Source organism: Rhododendron vialii, chromosome 7a, assembly GCF_030253575.1.
Source record: "Rhododendron vialii isolate Sample 1 chromosome 7a, ASM3025357v1".
Lineage (NCBI taxonomy): Eukaryota > Viridiplantae > Streptophyta > Magnoliopsida > Ericales > Ericaceae > Rhododendron > Rhododendron vialii.
In genome coordinates, this window is record NC_080563.1 from 28,900,597 (window position 1) to 28,919,539 (window position 18,943).

The 18,943-nt window shown below is 37.9% G+C and overlaps 1 protein-coding gene across 2 annotated transcripts in view; it reads right to left on the reverse strand.

The window, feature by feature from the left end:
* Positions 1-4,063: 4,063 nt before the first annotated feature.
* LOC131334380 (CHD3-type chromatin-remodeling factor PICKLE-like) overlaps positions 4,064-18,943 on the reverse strand; it is a 50,831-nt gene continuing 35,951 nt past the window's right edge. For both annotated transcript variants that reach the window (XM_058369357.1, XM_058369358.1), the window contains 11 exons: positions 18,616-18,816; positions 17,986-18,136; positions 17,789-17,894; positions 16,469-16,543; positions 14,297-14,358; positions 14,075-14,151; positions 12,976-13,106; positions 10,283-10,649; positions 9,409-9,541; positions 4,903-4,976; positions 4,064-4,772 (listed from right to left, as the gene is read on the reverse strand). In XM_058369357.1, the coding sequence (XP_058225340.1) occupies positions 4,251-4,772; positions 4,903-4,976; positions 9,409-9,541; positions 10,283-10,649; positions 12,976-13,106; positions 14,075-14,151; positions 14,297-14,358; positions 16,469-16,543; positions 17,789-17,894; positions 17,986-18,136; positions 18,616-18,816 (1,899 nt within the window). In that variant the 3' untranslated portion in view covers positions 4,064-4,250. The remainder of the gene's footprint in view (positions 4,773-4,902; positions 4,977-9,408; positions 9,542-10,282; positions 10,650-12,975; positions 13,107-14,074; positions 14,152-14,296; positions 14,359-16,468; positions 16,544-17,788; positions 17,895-17,985; positions 18,137-18,615; positions 18,817-18,943) is intronic.

An 18,943-nucleotide genomic window follows, 5' to 3' on the forward strand; every position in this document is an offset into this window, starting at 1 on the left:
TATAAAAATATGTAATATGGATATTGTTTGAAAGATCTCATCTAGATCTTTTATACGATACAAAAAAATTTGAAAAATTATTTTTCATTTACATTATTTTTGAATTTGAAAATGTAAAAGAAGCTGCTTATTTTTTTAAAAGATTTCTGAAACGAGCCTTAGTATAATTTAACACTTGGCAAGATCCAGGTTAGCTAGGTCGAATATTAATTGGAGCGGAGCTAGCATGTGGAGAGATCCCTCCATTTGGCTATTGGTGATCATTTATTTAATGATGGATTGATTATTCATGGCCCTGCCAGATGGTTGCATTAATAAATTAAATCATGATGATGGGACATGTGGCAGCACATAAATTAATTATGCAATCCTAGCTAGGCTAGGCTAGGTAATGACAATGATTGAATGTGGAATTGGCTTTGTCAACTGTGGGACTGGGAGACCCTGCCAAGCAGGGGTGCCCGGCAGGGGTGTCGAGCGTATCTCGACCGTTCAAAAGTGTTTTGAACGGTCCGAATGCAAAGATACCGAATGGATTTAAAAAAAAAAAAAAAAGAAAAAGTAAAAGATGTTTCGATCTGGACCGTCGATTTTGACATGAACGGCCGGATTGACCTCTCGGCACCCGCTCGGCAGGGGTGCCGCTCGGCAGGGGTGCCGCTCGGCAGGGTCCCCGGGTCCGTCAACTGTGAGAAAGGCCTAAAACGGTGCACGAATAATCGAAAATCAGTTGCAAATTAAACTCTATTAAATACTACAAGAAACGAGTACCTTGAAAAGGAATTACGAGACTTAGAGAATTAATTTTATTCTTTATGTCATATAGGGAGTGTTTGGCTGGTGGATTGCTGATGCCCCTGATTTTTGAGCCAGCCGACAGGTATCTTCGGTGTTTGACAACCCACAACCTCCCCCCTGATTTGCTCCCCGATTCGTTTCCTCTCACAAGTGGATTTGCCAAGAATAGAGGGTACCCCTGTCGGTGGTGAAGCGGGGTAGTGGAATGACTGTTCTGCCCTTACCTTTTATCTTCCATCACCAAAGATTATGCATCTCTTCCATCAGAGAGAGAGAGAGAGATACGGACGAGGACAGGGAGCGAAGAGAGAGATATACCAGACCGATCGGAGCAATAGGCTTACGGCCCGAGTGGTGATGATCAACGCCGGCGGCGGTGGATGGAGTAGCCGAGGAGTTGCAGAGGATGGGTTTGGGTAGGGTGTGGCCATGGGTGAATGAAGAAGTGGGGTTTAAGAGGATTTTTTTTTTTTTGGATATTTTAAGAGGATGTTGGGTACTGGAGTATATGTATATTTACATATATGTAATGATTTTCTGATTTCCAATTACGTATATTCACTTTCCAATCATGTGCATTTTTTAATTTTCCAAGTGTGTGTGCCTGTGTGTATATATATATCCTTCAATCACTTTCCAATTACGTTTTTTTTTTAAATTTGGGAAATAATATTTTTTCTAATAAATAATATGGTTTACTTCTAATTTTTGTAACTATTTTTCTAAAATGAAATTAAGTTTAAACATTTGTATTCTAAAATGAAATTATTATCCTAAAATTAATGGTAAATATGTATTTACTATAATTATAATTAAATAAATGAATTTTTAAAAATATAAGTGGGGGCAATTTAGTCATTCAACATCTAATCATATCATATCCACCTTCCATATCCTTCTCAAAACATTATCCAAACACTTCATTACAAATCCATTATTCTTAAGAGGTGGGGCTATCATTCTTAACATATCATCCATCATTACATATTCACCCTCATACACCCTCATTACATATGAGACATGATATTGCCACTTCCTTTTTTGTTAACTATATATCCACCCAAAATCAAATCCACCCGCCAAACACCCGATATATGCTTGATTGCTTGCTGTGATCTGTATTTTTCTTTTCTTTCTGCAATTAAATTTTTGGTTGGATCCTCCCCTCCCTTGGTTTTAGTTTCAGTCTACGTGTTTGAACTTCATTCTCTCTCCTACCCTCATCGAGTTTTAATAAAATAACTTCATCCTCTCTCCTATCCTTATCGAGTTAAAATTTCTTTCTGCTGATAAATTAAAAAAGACCAATGCCTTGAAAAGGGTTCCGCGCCTCACAATTTAACTTTCATTTAGCATGGCTATTCGCCTAACAACCAATTTTTTTATTTAACATGGCTTTCTGAACTCAAGCGTTCATTATTATCTCATCTTTAAGTCCAACACTTACACATTCATTTTCGACTCATTTCAAGTACTTCCACTTGTACTTTCAGGTTTGCAAGCAATAGTAACACACCATAGTTCACTTTTCGTGTGTACCTAAAACAGTGGAGAGGACTTGGGGAAGAAGGGTGCGAAAGAGGTGAATGTACAATTGGCAACCAAAATTAAGTAAGGGATGGATAGATAAAAAATTAGGTAAGGACATAAGGTAGATAAAAAAGTAGATAGAAAAGGTGGATAAAAAATCAAGTACAACCAACAAAATTAGGTAGGGAGAGGTAGATAGAAAACAATTAGGTAAAACCCTAATTGTTAGAAGGTGGTTAAACAATAGTTAAAGTATATACAAAATTAATTTATATTTCATAAGTTAGTTAAAAAAAGATTGTTAGGAGGTAGTCGAGGAAGGGTGCCACCACCACCACCACCACCACCGGAGCAGTTTGGCCAAAGTGCCAAAAACACTGTAGAATACCAAATTTGGCTTTGGCACCTACAAAAATGGCACCCACCATTGGAGATGCTCTAATGATATTGATTGGCAAAGCTAAAAATAAGTGTACATTCTCTCTACGCGCTCTGTAATGTGAAAATCATTTCAAGCATGTTAATACAAAAAAAATACTCTCTCTCGTGAAAAGTAATTTGGTGACTTGTGTTGGAGAGAGTCAATAACGATGGACCGTGAAGTTTAAAGGAAAAGTAATTTGCTGACATGTTTGCGTTAATCTTATAGGAATATATACTTGACAATAGAAATCACACAGACATGTGATCGTAGAGGTCTTGGTGCACTCCAAGGAGCATTGAATACTTCTTGACTTGAAGTTTATTGCGCAAAAAATCGTTTTCAAGACCACTAAATCTTGAATGGGAAAGTGATTTTTTTAATTTATTTTTTAAAATCAATTTCATTGAGTTGAAATATGGAGAACTACAAACAAGAAATGTAAAGAATGGATGATTATACAGAGATTATGTGACGGAGAATCCAATAAAAAGTTGTCTTAAAAAGAGGAGTGGTTCTAAATTTTGGCACTTAAAATAATTAGCCAAAAAAATAAAAAGTAACAAATAACATGTCAAATAGAAGAGTTTAGATGAACTATTTAAGTAACATGAAAAAGTGACTATTGGTAATTGAAATGCTACGTCGAGAGGAGACCCAATGAATTCCTTAACAAAAAAAATGGAGTACATATTTATCAACTTTTACAGGGCCAATAAAATAACAAGAGAATAACTCATTCGGCCAAACCCAATTGTATTCCAATCCCACACTTGCTTAGAGGTAACAAGCAAATGTAACAAATACCTGAAATAGAAATTCATGGAACTAAAGAATAATACATTTGTGACTACTTTACAAACAACACGACAACTATATCAAAATAGACGTCCAACTATGTCAGCAAAAAAATAAAATAAAATATTGTGTTTCAGCTTTAGCTTTCGCAATGAAATTCCCGTTCTCAAAAAAAAAAACACTCCACAAATAAACTGTCAAAAAGTCGAGAACAAGAAGGAAGCCCCATTTTAAAAAAGAAACACCAAGGCATAAAAGTTACTACAACAAACCCAATATCTTCACTGAAAAGACCCTATGAATACAGGGGAGAAAGACCAACCCAAGGTTCTGGTGCGAGAGGAACTCTTGGCCTATAGGATAGCTCCACACGCGTTCCTGTATGCTCATTTTCATATACGCAATAATAATAATAATAATAATAATAATAATAATATCGGATTATGAACTACCCATATTCATAGTCTGGTACAGACCCATTCATCCAGAAGGTGAGTGGATTTGTTTTTTTTGTACTGTACTTTCTAAAAGGATTCAGAAAACAATGATGAAACAATACCCCATTTAGGTTTTCTTTGATTGTCAAACTCTGAATGTAATTATCTTGAAACATGTTATTCCTCTGTGGTCCTTAAAAAAAAAAAAAAAAAAAGAGTAAGAAAATAACTTCAGGCAGTTCGGCTAATAACAATTTGTGTTGATTTTAATCCTCCAAAATAACTACTCCAGGATCCGATTTCTCGGTGTTTTCTTCAGCTGGGGCGTTACGACTACAATCAGCCTCACAATGCTGCTTCTCTTCCATTCGCACATCACCACCAGTTCTAGTGGACGAATCCGCAGCAGGAACATCACGAGAACTGCTCCTGTCTTTTTTTAGATCTTGTTCCGCTCTATTAGATTCTTTTTTCGAGCTTGGCTCCAATATTGGCACCTTTCCCTCAGTCGTTGCCTCAGGACCAGATTTGCAGTCATCTACTAACTGCACTGTTGATGGAGCACCAGGTCCCACCAATTTGGCTGGTATTGCCGTCTGTATATCTGCATTCAGTGTGTTATGTTCTGCACTAGAAGAATGCTGCTGAACTGGAGAAAGAATCCTGTTTATGTCTTCGTAAATGGTTTCTAGCGGAAGGAGGTTCTTCCTCAACTGGAAACCTGCTGGTTTTTTTGCCAAATATACCTCCACTGATTCGTCAGCATTTTCTTTGAGTACCTTGCAAATCTACACACACAGAGTAAAGAGCTTACATAATCTCACATGGAGCACATGTGGTGGTACAGTCCAAATCAGGTAATATCCCTATGTCATACAAATCATACGATTTTTGACGTGTAACATAAAGATTTTCTACCTCATTATACAGCTGAGCCATTTTCAAACGATCTGGATTATCATCACAGGCAGAAGCTGAAACTTCTTCTGCAGCTGCATTAACAGAATACAACTTTAGTTAAGATACAGATACGGACACTGGAATTCTAAAAAATGGCGACACGGATATGGCGGGAGGCATGGCAAAAATAAATAAATAACTACGTATATAACTATACCATAAATATGTGCAGTAACAGTTTATATACACTTTTCTTATATGTAATAATTAATATACACACTGTTATGTAATGCTATTATACCAGTACATACAAACACAGGTATGTAAGATATACACTCATGCACATACTGACAGATGTATACATCGAATATATACCAGTACATACATGTAGACACCCTATTTTGGACTATCCGGATTAGTTTACTTGTGGTCTTTGATTCCCCGATGATGATTAAGGTCAAGAACATCTCGAGATTGTGGTGTGTTTGAGCTTTGCGTGTCCCGAACCTCATTCAAACCTTGGTCGAGCCTCTTTCAAAACCCTTCAAGCCAGAACCAAATGGCCTAATCAAAACCCTACTTGCTTACGCCAGTACTGTGCTGGCGTGCGCTGGTAAACTGTCACGTGTCAGTCATCGACCGTTGACTCAGTTACCATTGGCGCACGCTGGTACAAAGATGGCGTACGCCAGTCAAATCGTCACTATTCAACCACGTGCGCAAGACTTTTGCGGCCACCCAGTACATTGCACAGTATCCTGATGATTGCAAAAAGGCCGGGCTGTCCCCTTCTCTCCTACATCTCCTTTCAACCCAAGTCCCATGCATTTAATGCATGGAGGCTCCTTCACTAACCTAACCAACTCTTAACCCCAACTGATCACAACCCCTCTTCAATCACTTTTGACTATAAATACCCCCCCCCCCCCCCCCCCCCCCCCCCCCCCCCCCCCCTTGCATTCATGTGCAAAGGGGTTACCACCATTAAGAGCCTCCAAGTTCTCTTTCTCTCTCTTTTGTTCTTTGCTTCTTCTCTTTTCCTCCATTTTTAAAGAGTAAGCAAGGAACACCTTCCTACAAACCACATCACCCTCACATTCTTCATCCATCCATCAAACCTCAAGCTCAAGCTCAAAACATTCCATCAACCTCAAAACCAAAGGTATACCAACTTTCGTAACCTTCTGTTCTGACCCTTAAGGGGGGCTGGCAGGGTCAAGGCTGGTTCTCAATACCAGTCCTGGCCCTAAAGCTGGCAAGGCTTCAAAGCCATGTATAGCTAAGAAATGGCGCACGCAAGTAGAACCAAGCCGTACGCCAGTTATGGCTGTATGTGCAGTACTGGCGTGGGGATCAATGTTTGTTTGTTTTCTCTTTTCTTTTCATTTTATCACGTTATAGTATGCTAATAACCAGTCCACTGTTTTTTGTATTCTAGAACTGTGTAGCTGTTTATTTATTATTTTTGTTTTAGAAGGCCTCTAGGATCCTTCTGGTCATGTTCCAGAACCCAGATGATACAAAGCCAAGCACTGGATCAATGATGTAACTGGCGTACAATCCCTTGTGACCGGCGTACGGCAGTTATTCTAAGATCCAGTGGCTGGCCCGTGCATGACAGTTAAACCCCGGCCTCTGTTTACTTCCCCCACACTGTTTATGGGGCGTCTTGTCTATTTTGTTTCCTTATTCATTTATGCCGTCTGTATCTGTATGAGTCCGGTCATATAAACTGCGTGGTTTGTCCTGGGTGTGCACTGGTCATTTCCAGAACCTAGAGGGTTGAGAGTAAGAGTTGTGAGTTTAGATTTACCGGCGCACGCCAGTTATAGAGTGAAGTACGCAGGAAATTTCTGAATGCAGTGGCGTGGCCAGTGCATACAGACTTCTGCCTGCGTGCCTTATTCTTGACCAGTGTGTTCCAGTTTATCTAAATCCTCACAGAAGAGCTTGTTCTCAATCTATATTCATTGATTCAATCAATCATCCATCACATTTTGCCATAAATGCAACTTGTTACAGTTTAATCTCTCCTTTAACTGCTTCCCTGCCCTAACTAGCTAAAAAAATGATCAATGAGAAAAAAATGCAAATGTTTTATAAAATGCCCGAGTAGAGACCAGTCTTTGAATTGGCCGAGAGGGGTGCCATAAAACTCTTCCCCTCTCGTAACCTGGCTCCCGAACCTCAGACATCGAAGGTGACGACGGACCAGTCTACCCCTTTTCAAAATCAAACGTAGCAAACGTTTCAAGTTCGGTTCCTTGAGTGTTTCACCGCTAAAACCCGAATGGCGACTCTAAATTGTAACGTTTTGCCGTGCTTTTCCAAAAAAAAAGGGGCGCACCCGATTTTATACACAAAAATAAAATTTTACGGGGCGTGTGCCCACAAGACACATATATGTAAATGTATACAGAGAGAGAGAGTGAGAAAGCACAAGAGTGAGAGAGAGATAGTGAGAGAGACCGCTTCAAGGATGGTGGGGTTCGGCTTCAAGGATGGCGGGTTTCAATTGATGTTGATGTTTCATGCTTTGCTTTGATTGAAAGAGACTACTTTGATCGATAGGGGTTTTATCGATCATTTAGGATTTGTTTATATAGGTTTCTTTGAAGGAGGGCAAGAGAATAATTCCACATACCAACTCACCTAGGCAATTGCTGACTAGGGAGAGGCATAATGGACCCTTTAAACACACACTTTGATCACACTAAAATCCAAACATTTGATTAATAACATTTTTGCCCCCGAATAAATAAAAATATTACACTTCTACCCCCGCCATGTCCCTGAACACGTCCCAGCCATGTACCCCTCCAGAGGTTAATTTAATTTAAGGGATACGCCATGTGGCATGTCCGAGACGTGTCCCCATCCATTACGTGAATATGGTGACCTCTAGGAGTGTTGGTGCTTCATAGGTTATCTATATAAGAGTATCCCTTTACCATGTTAGAAGTACAAGATAAGGAGCCTATTTGGTAATTCTCCAAGTTTCGATTGAGGAAAAAAAAAAAAGACCCCACATTTGTTTTCAATAGTTTTCTAAATTTCCCGTAGCCAATTAAGATTCACCGGAAGCTTGAAGCTAGCATAAAAGTACTCAACATTCCAAACTCAAACACAACCTGACAAAATATATTCCACCATGCAACCTCAAACACAATCTTATAAAAGAATATGCAACAATAGCTCTTTAAGACACCTCATTCATGTTCCAGACTAGGTCATATATTTTTCAAGACCTTTAATATGACCTGCAGATGATACTTAATCATCTAAAGCCAGGAGAAATTAGAGTAAACTAATCAAGCCAGCACTCAATTTGAGGGCAGGATCATCATGGACTACAGGATTAGAAGCTAGAGTTGAAGCCATCTTAAGAACTGCTTGGTTCACCGTTACAGGTGGCCCTCCTCTGATCAGTTTATGATAAAAGGAAGTCTTTTTTAAATGAGAGATGTGACACCTCATAAGGTGTATCACACCTACTTAGCACTGCTTAGGATGAGCTTGTTGGTCGTAAGCTTGATCGAGGAGAGGATTGGGCAATTAGGTTGGAAACACATAAAGAGTTGGTCATAAAGATGAGGGGTCGAGGCCAGCTCTTCTGGTAGGTTTTAGGGGATTGGGAGGTTTGATATTGGAGTTGTGTGTACGTGGTTGTGATTGATTAGAATAGTTTATATGTATGTGTGCTGAGTAATTCGTGGGAATTCAGTGTGTGTGTGTGTGTGTGTGTGAGAGAGAGAGAGAGAGAGAGAGCAGTAACTGTGTAAGTGAGACCAATAGAGTATTTAGTTGCAATTATGTACTGTGTGTTGATTGTGTAATCTCTTGGACGCATCCAATTCTAACGAATTCCCACCACCAACAGAGCTGGCCTATGACACGCTCCTCTATGTAGGAAGTCCTCATTTCCCACACTGCCACTCTCTCTCTACTCTAATACTGCCTCAACTCTCTTCCTCTCCACCAATGGTAGTCTCGGGTAGTCTTAGCGCCTACTATCTACCAAGAACACCACCCAACTCCGGCCATCCTGGACCTTCTTATCCATACTAATGAAGTCAAAGACAGAAATAGCATTGTCTAACCCATACCAAATATGGAAGTAATAAGAAATGTGCACCACTGTTGTCCAAGACTCCAAGCTTGATAGAAGACTTGTTGAGCCTTCAGTACTACTACTAGAAGAGTTCTCGTCAAGCAATACACGCAAGTCTAGCTACAAACCAAAGACGTACTACTAGCACTGTATTAGAACGCTTTTACTTCTTTTTGGGAGTACTTTATGTACTCCTAGAGGCGTAAATCATTCAAGTACTAATGGGTTTTTGCCAATAACATAATAGCTTACGTACTCCTACAGGTACAAATCATTCAAATACTAATGGGCTTTTGCCAATGACATAATTAGGTCTCTTATTTATCTCTTCTGGCCTTCTGGGAGATGTCAATTACTCTTTTAAGGTATTCACACAATCACATGAGTATACTAGATGAAACAGTAAAACTTACTGATCACTTCTATTTGCGGTAAAGTACTCATGGTTTGGGCATCAACTTCCATGGAGCATGGACTTGAAATATCTATGACCTTGGCTTCAGTCTCCGGCTCATAACTAGGAGTCTCATTTGTTTGCTGCTCGCCCTGTGAGAACAACAGAAAATAAATAAAGTTAATTCATCTATGTGAAGTGTTAATTGAAGTTTAAAGATGCAATTATGCAGTCTACTTCACGGGAAAACTCTTCCAAACAGGACAATGGACACTAATAGTCTCCAGCTGGACATGCATAGAGTTCAGGCCTCATCCAATCAATACAAATGTATTTGGAAATTGGTTTCCCAGAATTATATGCTCGAACTTACTGAGCTTGTTATTAACTAATGGAGTACATTAGGATAGACTACAACATAAATGAAAACCGAATAATACAAGAAGATTTGTTACCAAAATAAAAACAAACAACAAACATAAACACAAACAACATCAATAATAGAGGCAAACAAGGGTTTTCGTTTCAATCAAAGTTAACTGGTAATCAAACTAGCATACGCCCCATCATATAAAAGTACTGCATTTTTATTTATTTTCTATCAACTGCTGCAAAGGAAAATACTCTACATATATGTTGGCTTTTACTGTATTTAATTAGAAAATTTACAGAAAATAGAAAAAGGATGACATGCATTTGGCTTCCAAGGAATAGGAAAAACAAATGAAGACAACCTAAACAAAAGGTAACATATTCCTACAGCTTTCTTTTATTCGTTTTTGATGAAATATTTTGCAGAGTTCAACTAGCGGGTGCCAACTGCCAACTCATATCGACAAATCATCCACAAACAAACACAATAAGTAGGTAATATATGTTCTGACAGAACTTACCAATACTTCGTTTCCGTACTCTGTATTTATTGATTTCTCTAACAGAAGAACCCTTTTCTTTATAAACTCAACCTGTCTTCTCTGTATGTCTCTGAAATTATACATCATGGACGAACCTTGAGATGTTATGGCCCGATTTGTATCAAGTGGTCCTTGTGCAGCATCAGCTGCTAAACCATTCCCATTAGCAGTTCCATTAGTCTGATTCACAGGTGTTCCACTAATAGCTGTATATGCACCATCTTGTACTTGAGATGCTCCTGGGACAGGGAGGGTTATAATGGGAAGATTCAGCTCCTGACAAATGATTTCCGGAACCCTCAGTTCCTTGTCGTCAAGCATAGCTTGCCATCTTCCATAGCCATGCCTTCACATCCAACCAAATACATTATATTTTAACTGATTAATCTAAAACAATGTAACTGAAAAGTTTCTGCAAAATTTGAGTTCTTTAGACGAATCATATTTCTTACAACTAACTGTGGATAAGTCCTACCAAACCAATGCCAATGTTAAAAAGACTTCTCATACAATAGTTCCAATAAATTTTGCATGTCTAATATCTCAGCCAACTGATTAGTACTTCAAGCACCAACAGGAATGTCACGTGTGCAGAAGTGGACTGGCTCACATTCACATAGATCATTAGGGGGTTGTCCCTTCAAAAGAAAATGCACCATATGCCGTCTGGAGATTAATATGTATGTAAAAGTGAATGCATAAATACATCCATATGTTCATACAAATAAACGTAAACATAATACTACATACTTCTTCTCAAGTCGAAGACTCCAGGGTGATAAAAAGAAAAAGTAAAAAAGACTCAAGTTCGCAAAGCTTCAACCAACAACAGAATCCTCATATATTCAATATACAAGGGCAGGCAAAACAATTATCAGAGAAAAATAGGTGCACAAAAACTCCTCTCCCCCTCACACTCCCTCTTGCAGGGTTTTAAATCACAGCATCGGGAAATCCCGTTACATAACGGCCGATACGTAATGGGCATTATTTGAAACCAGTCTTGAGTAAACCAGCAATCTCATTATAAGTAGCTCATCATTAGGAAAATCAATAGAAACCAATAAATAAATAAAAGTTTAATGGAGTGGTCTTGAATGTTATCATAAGTGTCCATAGCTCCGAAGAGTTGGAAGTCAATGTATAACTTACCCTTTTAAGACATCTGCGATAACATGCAGTTTGAACTTAATTAAGAAGCATGGCCAGCACTTTATTGCCTGTCCACCCGCAATTCTATAGGGTTAAACTTTAAGGTAAATTAATATTCCTCTCAAGTACCTTATCTTTTATAAGCATGGACAGTTATAAAAAGGTGTGATAAAGAAACGGCACCGGACATCTACACTTAACAGATACTTCGATACTCCCCGACAAATATCGGACTCTTGTCCAAATACTGGTTATTATATTCTTGTTCTAAATTTGAAAGCCAAACAGATGTATGTAGAGAGTCAGACACACAAAACGGTCGCATGTTGGAAGAAAACGACTGCGGAGGTAGTGATTAGAATACAAAAAGAATGATGTTATATTATCAATCTCTTCTCGTTTGGGCTTTCTAACTTAGAAAAAATTATTAAAATTATAAATATTTTTATGTGTTTTATATAAAAACACTAATATTCTACCACTTAAATTGCAAAACATAAAATATTTATAATTTTAATACGTGATTCCAGTTGTTCTCCATATCTTAGTTGCACAAAGCGGAGGCGGGAGCGGGATCGGTGGCGGAGGATTATAGGAGCTCCTCTTTCGAGACGGGGAGCGTTTGGGAATAATACATGAAAATATGTAATGCAAGTAAATTTTAATAGGCGTCATTCATGTCAATTGCCAAGATTGTCTTAGTGACTAAGTAATATTATAGTTATATTAAGTAATTGAGCAAATTTAAGTTAATATTTTTCTAATATCTTACCACTACTTTGTCTTTTCCCTTGCTTGGTATCTTTTGTTTTTGTTTCTTTTGGGATTATATGCCTAAGAGGTTCTATCCTAGTTGGGAGCGGGTTCCTTTCTCAATGGGAGCAAGGTTCCTAGGAAAGTCTGACTTGGGAGTGCGGGAGTGAGGTACCAAGGTGGATTGGCAACCCACATAGGAGGTTCCTGCAACTAAGACACTGCCTTCCCATATATTTCGACCAGACAATAACATGGGAAATGATTTCTTGCTACTCTGATACAGCGAATTATAAAGATAAATATTTGTGAAACATATCAATGAAGCAATTGTTACAAGTTTTATGTTTCGCCTTTCCAATAAGTGGACAAACATATTGAGACGTCCCAAAATGTAAAGATGGACAAACAACAAGGGACAGAAGAAGTTATAAGAAGCATGGATTTAATTAGAGCGCATTAAATGTATGGCTCTTTAAATGGTTGGTCTCCCAAAATGGACAAACAAAGTGGGGCGGAGAGAATAGCTTTACTTCCAAAGTGTTTCAGCCTTCATAACTCCCGCTGCCTTAAAATATTATTTCAAACGATTGAGAGTCAAACAAAATAGCATAAATTAATTGCCACTGGCACATGAGATCCCCATCCAAGATTAACTTCTGAATATGACTTTTAACAGTTATCGCTTATCATTGTTTCCCCTCGAGAAGGGTGCATCCTCCTTTCTAGGGATTATTATTTCTTTGTAGAGAGCAAGAAACACATACCTCAATACCGCTCGTAGCAGTACGAGATCATGCTGCTCTTTCCAAACCCTTCCACTCTTCAATCCTGGGAAGCGAGATACAATTTCATCTGCAAAAAGAGGAGTACCTGGATTTTCTGACGATATCTTCACCTATAATCATGAAAAAGTTTATTTACTTTTTAAAGATTACCACGAAGGATATCAAAATTGTGAATGAGGAAACATGAAGCACAACAATACAAAATGTCCAAATTCTTGTCCTATGTATGTTATCCTCACAGCTATCAAATCCACAGATGAGCCAGAGTGAGAAATAAGCAACACAATGCCAAATAAAGGGCTAAATTTAAGCAAAATCAACGGACTAAGTACTCACTATTCACTAAACCAAACCGAGCCCTAAGTCCCAAATAATTGGGGTCGGTTACATGAATCCATTTTCTCCACTGAACTTTGTCAAGAGCATTGTATTCTGTGATATCCACAACACCTAGATCCTTTCTAAGTTCGAACTACCACTTTTAAAGTCAATTTCGGTCTAATCTTCCCCATTAGTGCTACTATCTACCGTAACCATATCACTCCTCCTAACTACCACATCGAAAGAGTGAAGGGTAATATAAAAATATAATACATGTCAATTTTTAATCTGGTTAAGTTAAACTACCAAAATAATTTCTTTTAAGGATATTCCTGCCGACATAGTAAGTGATGGTGGTCTTTCTCACAACTTAAAGGTTAGACCACATACTTTGGCATAACTGATTGGCCCAGAATAAGAAACAGTTAAAACCTGGCTTGCAGTGGCATATAGGTTTGGTTCAGACAGAACCAGCAGTCATTCAGCAATGATTTTCGCAAGAATAAAATGCTCACGGGATCTAAACTCCCCAGACAGGCATCATTTCGATAATTTACAATAGCAATCTTATTTTGACATAGAGATGACAGTGATTCCACTTAATCTCAGCCATATTAACAATATCGATCAGACAGCACAAACAAAGCAACAAGTACATGAGATGACGGAGAGTCATTACTCGTAATCTCTACCATATTCTTAACAGCATAAAATAGCTAGTCAAGTAAAACTCTTTCATCAAGCACACAGAACTTACCTTGTCCTGTATCAGATTTAAAACTGCAATCCTAACAAGCACATCTTCTATTCTTAATCCTTCTTTAGGTACGCCATCTGCAGCCAAAAACACACGTTGAACAAAAATCTCAATAGTGGAACCACCACCCACTCCCCAGATTGAAAAAAATATACAGAGAAAATTAAAGACAAAAACAGCTGAAGAAAGAAGAGAAGTAAAAAACCGAGAACAAATAATCACCTGAAAAGGTTGGTGAGTCATTAACATCTTCCGCGATGTGAGCTACAAAAAGTCTCCCATAACTGGAGATCAAGATTCACCATTAAAAAGTACCCCATATGGCTAAAATATAAAAATGAAAAAAAAAAAAACCTCCAGAGATTTTAATTATTACTATTCAACTGAACTTCAACATAATGAATGATTATGCATTCGTGCCATTCACTATCCAACTTTCATAACTTCTTTGAAACTCATCTTTACCTTTATTTGTCACATCGTGACTTACTATAGTTGGGAAAACTATACCAATATTGTCTTGCATCCCAGTAACAGTAACACATACCTGAAAAACAGTCATACATGTTCTACTAATTGATGTACAATACATGGTGCACATAGGCAAACATAAAACATGTTGCACCTGTTGTGCGAAACAGCTTTTCCAGTTTGGATTCATATCATCAAGGATCAAGCACCAGTTTCCTTGAGTTTCAAGTTTCAACTTGCCTAGGGCCACCCATTTTTTTAAATAAGTTTTAAGGAAGTTCTGAGGACTGCCTATCATTCACAATGAGCCTTTCTCAAGGATAGGTAGACTGGCAATTTGTTGTTTGTAGCACCAACAAATATGAGTAAAATTTCAAGAGATCAAACCAGGGGACTTTATTTTTTAAAGCCAATAACTAGAGGAAAAAAACCATCAAACAGGGAAAATCAATAAAAATCAAACTGCTCATGTCACATATCAAATTGTTTGAAATATATATATATATATATATATATATATGATTCAATTATCTAGATTCCAGAAAGACATTTTTTAACATTTAAATGCAAAAACATCTAAATTATGTTCAAACATTAGTGCATCTTGAAGCATCAGACATAAAATGCAATGAGTGGAGAGGCTCTCATCTTAGCATGTCATTGTTCTTAGTTTCTCAAACGATAAGTACAATGATGATTTCATAGCGGGGAAGTGAAAAACTGAATCAGGAAGAACTGATGGTAAATTTGGCACACGCCTTAGACAAATTTGCCACATTGGCATCAAAGTTGTACATTGAAATGTACTGTTCTGACGAATGTACATCTGACTTTACTTAGTACTGGTTTCTGAAAGTATACTCTAATGCTTACTGAAATTTTGAATATACTTATAATCAAGAAAATAAAAAAGCAAAAAAAGATAGGAAGCATTACAATATGAAACTTGGTTTGCCAACTATGCTCTAGCATCCACATCATGACTTTTTATTGAACTCTAGTATCCAAATCAACCCCTAGCTTCACAACTAGTTTTAGGTGTAGCGAGTGGTCGAATGTTTCTTCCATTTATTCTTTTGAATTTGTGAAACACGGAAGCACCAATGTCAAACACTCCACATCTCAGATAGGGTGTAGAAAACATGTCCTTCATGTATAGTTTTTTTTGATGGGCAGTCCTTCATGTAGAGTTGGGACACTCACTGATCAAATATGTTCAAATGCGACACTATGCACAGAATCATCTTCTATGCAAAATGATTGTGTAATGCCTTTACTCTCTTATTTAACTAGAAAAGAGGATTAAATGATTAATACAGCAAGCCACATGGTTGGGGAAGAAAAATGACGAAAGTACATCCCGACTCGTGGATCTGATGTCATTTTGAGGTGATGACATAAAGGATAACTGTGTAATGACTGCATAATGAAGATTTGGTCTTGCAACCAGTTACTTAATCTAAAGAGGAGAGACAACATTGAAACAGAACACAAAAAAAAGCTATTGTTTAGATGTTTCAGAGTGTAGCACAATGTACTTAAGCTTTTAGGAACTGGGCCAACAATGTATATCAAGCTAATATGAACTCCCTTGTAAGCGTTCGTTGGGCATGCAAAAGTCACTAGAAAAGTTGACATATTTGATGTTGCAGATACATAGAAGTAGAAGATGCACAAAAAAGTCATGCAAAAGCCGCCTGAAAAATGGAAGAAATAATTTGACTTGATTAACTTAAGAAAATATGAAAATAACCAGCAGTGTCTTGCACAATCCTTAGAACAAGCAATCAATTCACCCATAGGGTGCAGAATTAACTACAAGACATTTGCACCTACTCCAACATGACGGAGAAAATGCAACAGTCAGAATAAGGATAATTGAAATCATCTGAAAGACTAAACAAGAAGATTAGCATTGCATACTTCTTAATTTCTTCATAAGTCTTTTGCTTCATGCGCTGTGTGAACTCTGCCCAATCCCACTCTCCAACCCCAAATCTGTCAAACATTTTAGAGGAATACTTATAAAGATCAGCAACTGTTAAAATGAAACTCTCATATTTCAGATGATGTATTATACACACACACACATACAGTCCGGATCTAATGAGGGATCCCGCATGGTGCTACTGTGCAGGACTCCCCTTTCCCGAGCGAATTGCGACGATCTAAGCCGCTCAATATGTTCAGAACGTGATTTTAAAGATACCCGCGCGAAATCAACAAAAAAAATGATCGGGAAGGCTTGATCCGAGCAGTTTTTTACTGAACCGATCATTTTTTTTGCTGATTTTACGCGGGTACCCTTAAAATCACGTTCTAATCACTTTGAGCGGCTCGGATCGTCGCAATTCGCTCAGGAAAGGAGAGTCCCGCACAGTAAGGCCGTGCGGGATCCCTCATTGGATCCTAAGTGTGTGTGTGTCTATATATATATATATATATATATAGATATATATCAGGACGGTTCAAGGGACACCCAAAAAAACACCTAAAAAAACACCCCAAATCTCAATCTCATAGTTCCCGATCAAATTTTTATGATCCGAACCGTTCAATGTGTGCAGAATGTGATTTTAAGGGTGCCCGCGAAAAATTAGCAAAAAAAAAAAGACCGGGAAAGGCTTGATTTGAGCAGTTTTTATTTGAACCGATCAATAAAAAATTGTTTGAAACTGTTCGGATCAAGCCCTTTCCGGTCTTTTTTTTGCTAATTTCTCGCGGGTACCCTTATAATCACGTTCTGATCACATTGAGCGGCTCGGATCATCAAAATTTGATCGGGAACTATGAGGTGTTTTTTTGGGTGTCCCCGGTATATATATATAGCGGGGCCGGTTCCCCTCACACAAAAGTTGACACAAAACTAATCAGAGTTCCATGCAAATGATTGGAGCCGGTCAATTCGTTTAAAATAGGTTTTTTTAAGAGTTCCTATAAAAAATCAACTCATTCCGATATCAGTAAGGGCTTGATTAGTTCGTTCAATTTTACCAAAATTTGACAGAAACTAACCGAATGAACTGATTAAGCACTTACCGATATCCGAATGAGTTGATTTTTTACGGAAACCCTTAAAAATACGTTTTAAACAAATTGAATAGCTCCGATTGTTTGCATGGGACTCCAAAATAGGTCCCACAAAAAACTTGTGTCAAACTTTGTGTGAGGGGAACTAGGCCTATATACACTAACAAAAGACACTGAAGGTTTCTGCATTTAAATAGGAAAGGAAAATACAACCTCATCAAAATCTGAACAAATGCAGCCCTTTGATTTTGATTAAATCCCAGTACTCTTAACGATCTCCCTTCACCTTCCATCAAGGGAAGTGGTTCACTGATATCCACTGTAAAAGATTGGGGAAGGTGCTTCATTAGAATATGACTATAAACTTATCATTACCTTGTCAAGGTCGTAACATGTGTGCAGCACTATACCACAAGATTTCTTTTTCAAAGGCTTCCTCCCAGCTGGAGCTCCAGTTTGAGCTGTTTCATCGTCTCTAAGTTCAGCATCATAGTTTTCATCTTCGTCATCTGAAGATAAATCTTCCATCCCAGCAAGGTCCTCCTCTTCAACAGACACCATCTGAACGAGTTTTACAAGAAGAAATATACTTCAGCAATCCACCTGTTCATAGTGAAACAGGCATAGATGCTCCTACTGATTCAATGCACTCTCAGTCTCCACATATCGATTACTTAAAACTAGTAGAGCATAAGTTACAAACAAATATTTATTCAAGAACCTTTCAAAAACTAATTCCACTTCCAATACGGATAAAAATTCATTCTAGCACACTCCATGGTTTTAAAGGCTCAAATTAATGGCACTTCAATTGACAAAACATGAGTGACGAGCTATAAGAAAGAATGAAACAAGTACGAGAAGGCTATATCTTCGCAAATTCAGAGGAACACGATGTGGATTAATTATCATTCTGAAAAGAGCTATTTTTAATGAAAGGTGCCCTGAGAAACAAAGAATATTCCAGTAAAACGTAATAGCAAGTACAACTCAATGCAGAAGTAATGTACACCCTACTACAATATAAGTTGGATAACTACCTGCTTACGGCTTCTCTTCCCCTTGCCCATAGCATTGAACTCTTCAGTCTTGTGGACTTCGTATCTATTTCTTAACAACTCTTCCCAGTAAGAAGCCCTTTCTGAGTTGTTGACAGCAGTTTTATTTTCAGTTGAGGCTTTTTGTGCTTCCTCCTCCTCCGCTGCTGCTTGCACTTCATCAATGTACTCGAAATTTGCTACCTAAACCATATACGAAACTTCAGTTTCCATAAACCAAGGGCCAACAAAAAGAACATCAATTTAAAAAAGAAAAAGAAAGAAAGAATAGCATAAGAAGACTAGTCGAACAAAAGAGCAGAAGAAATGA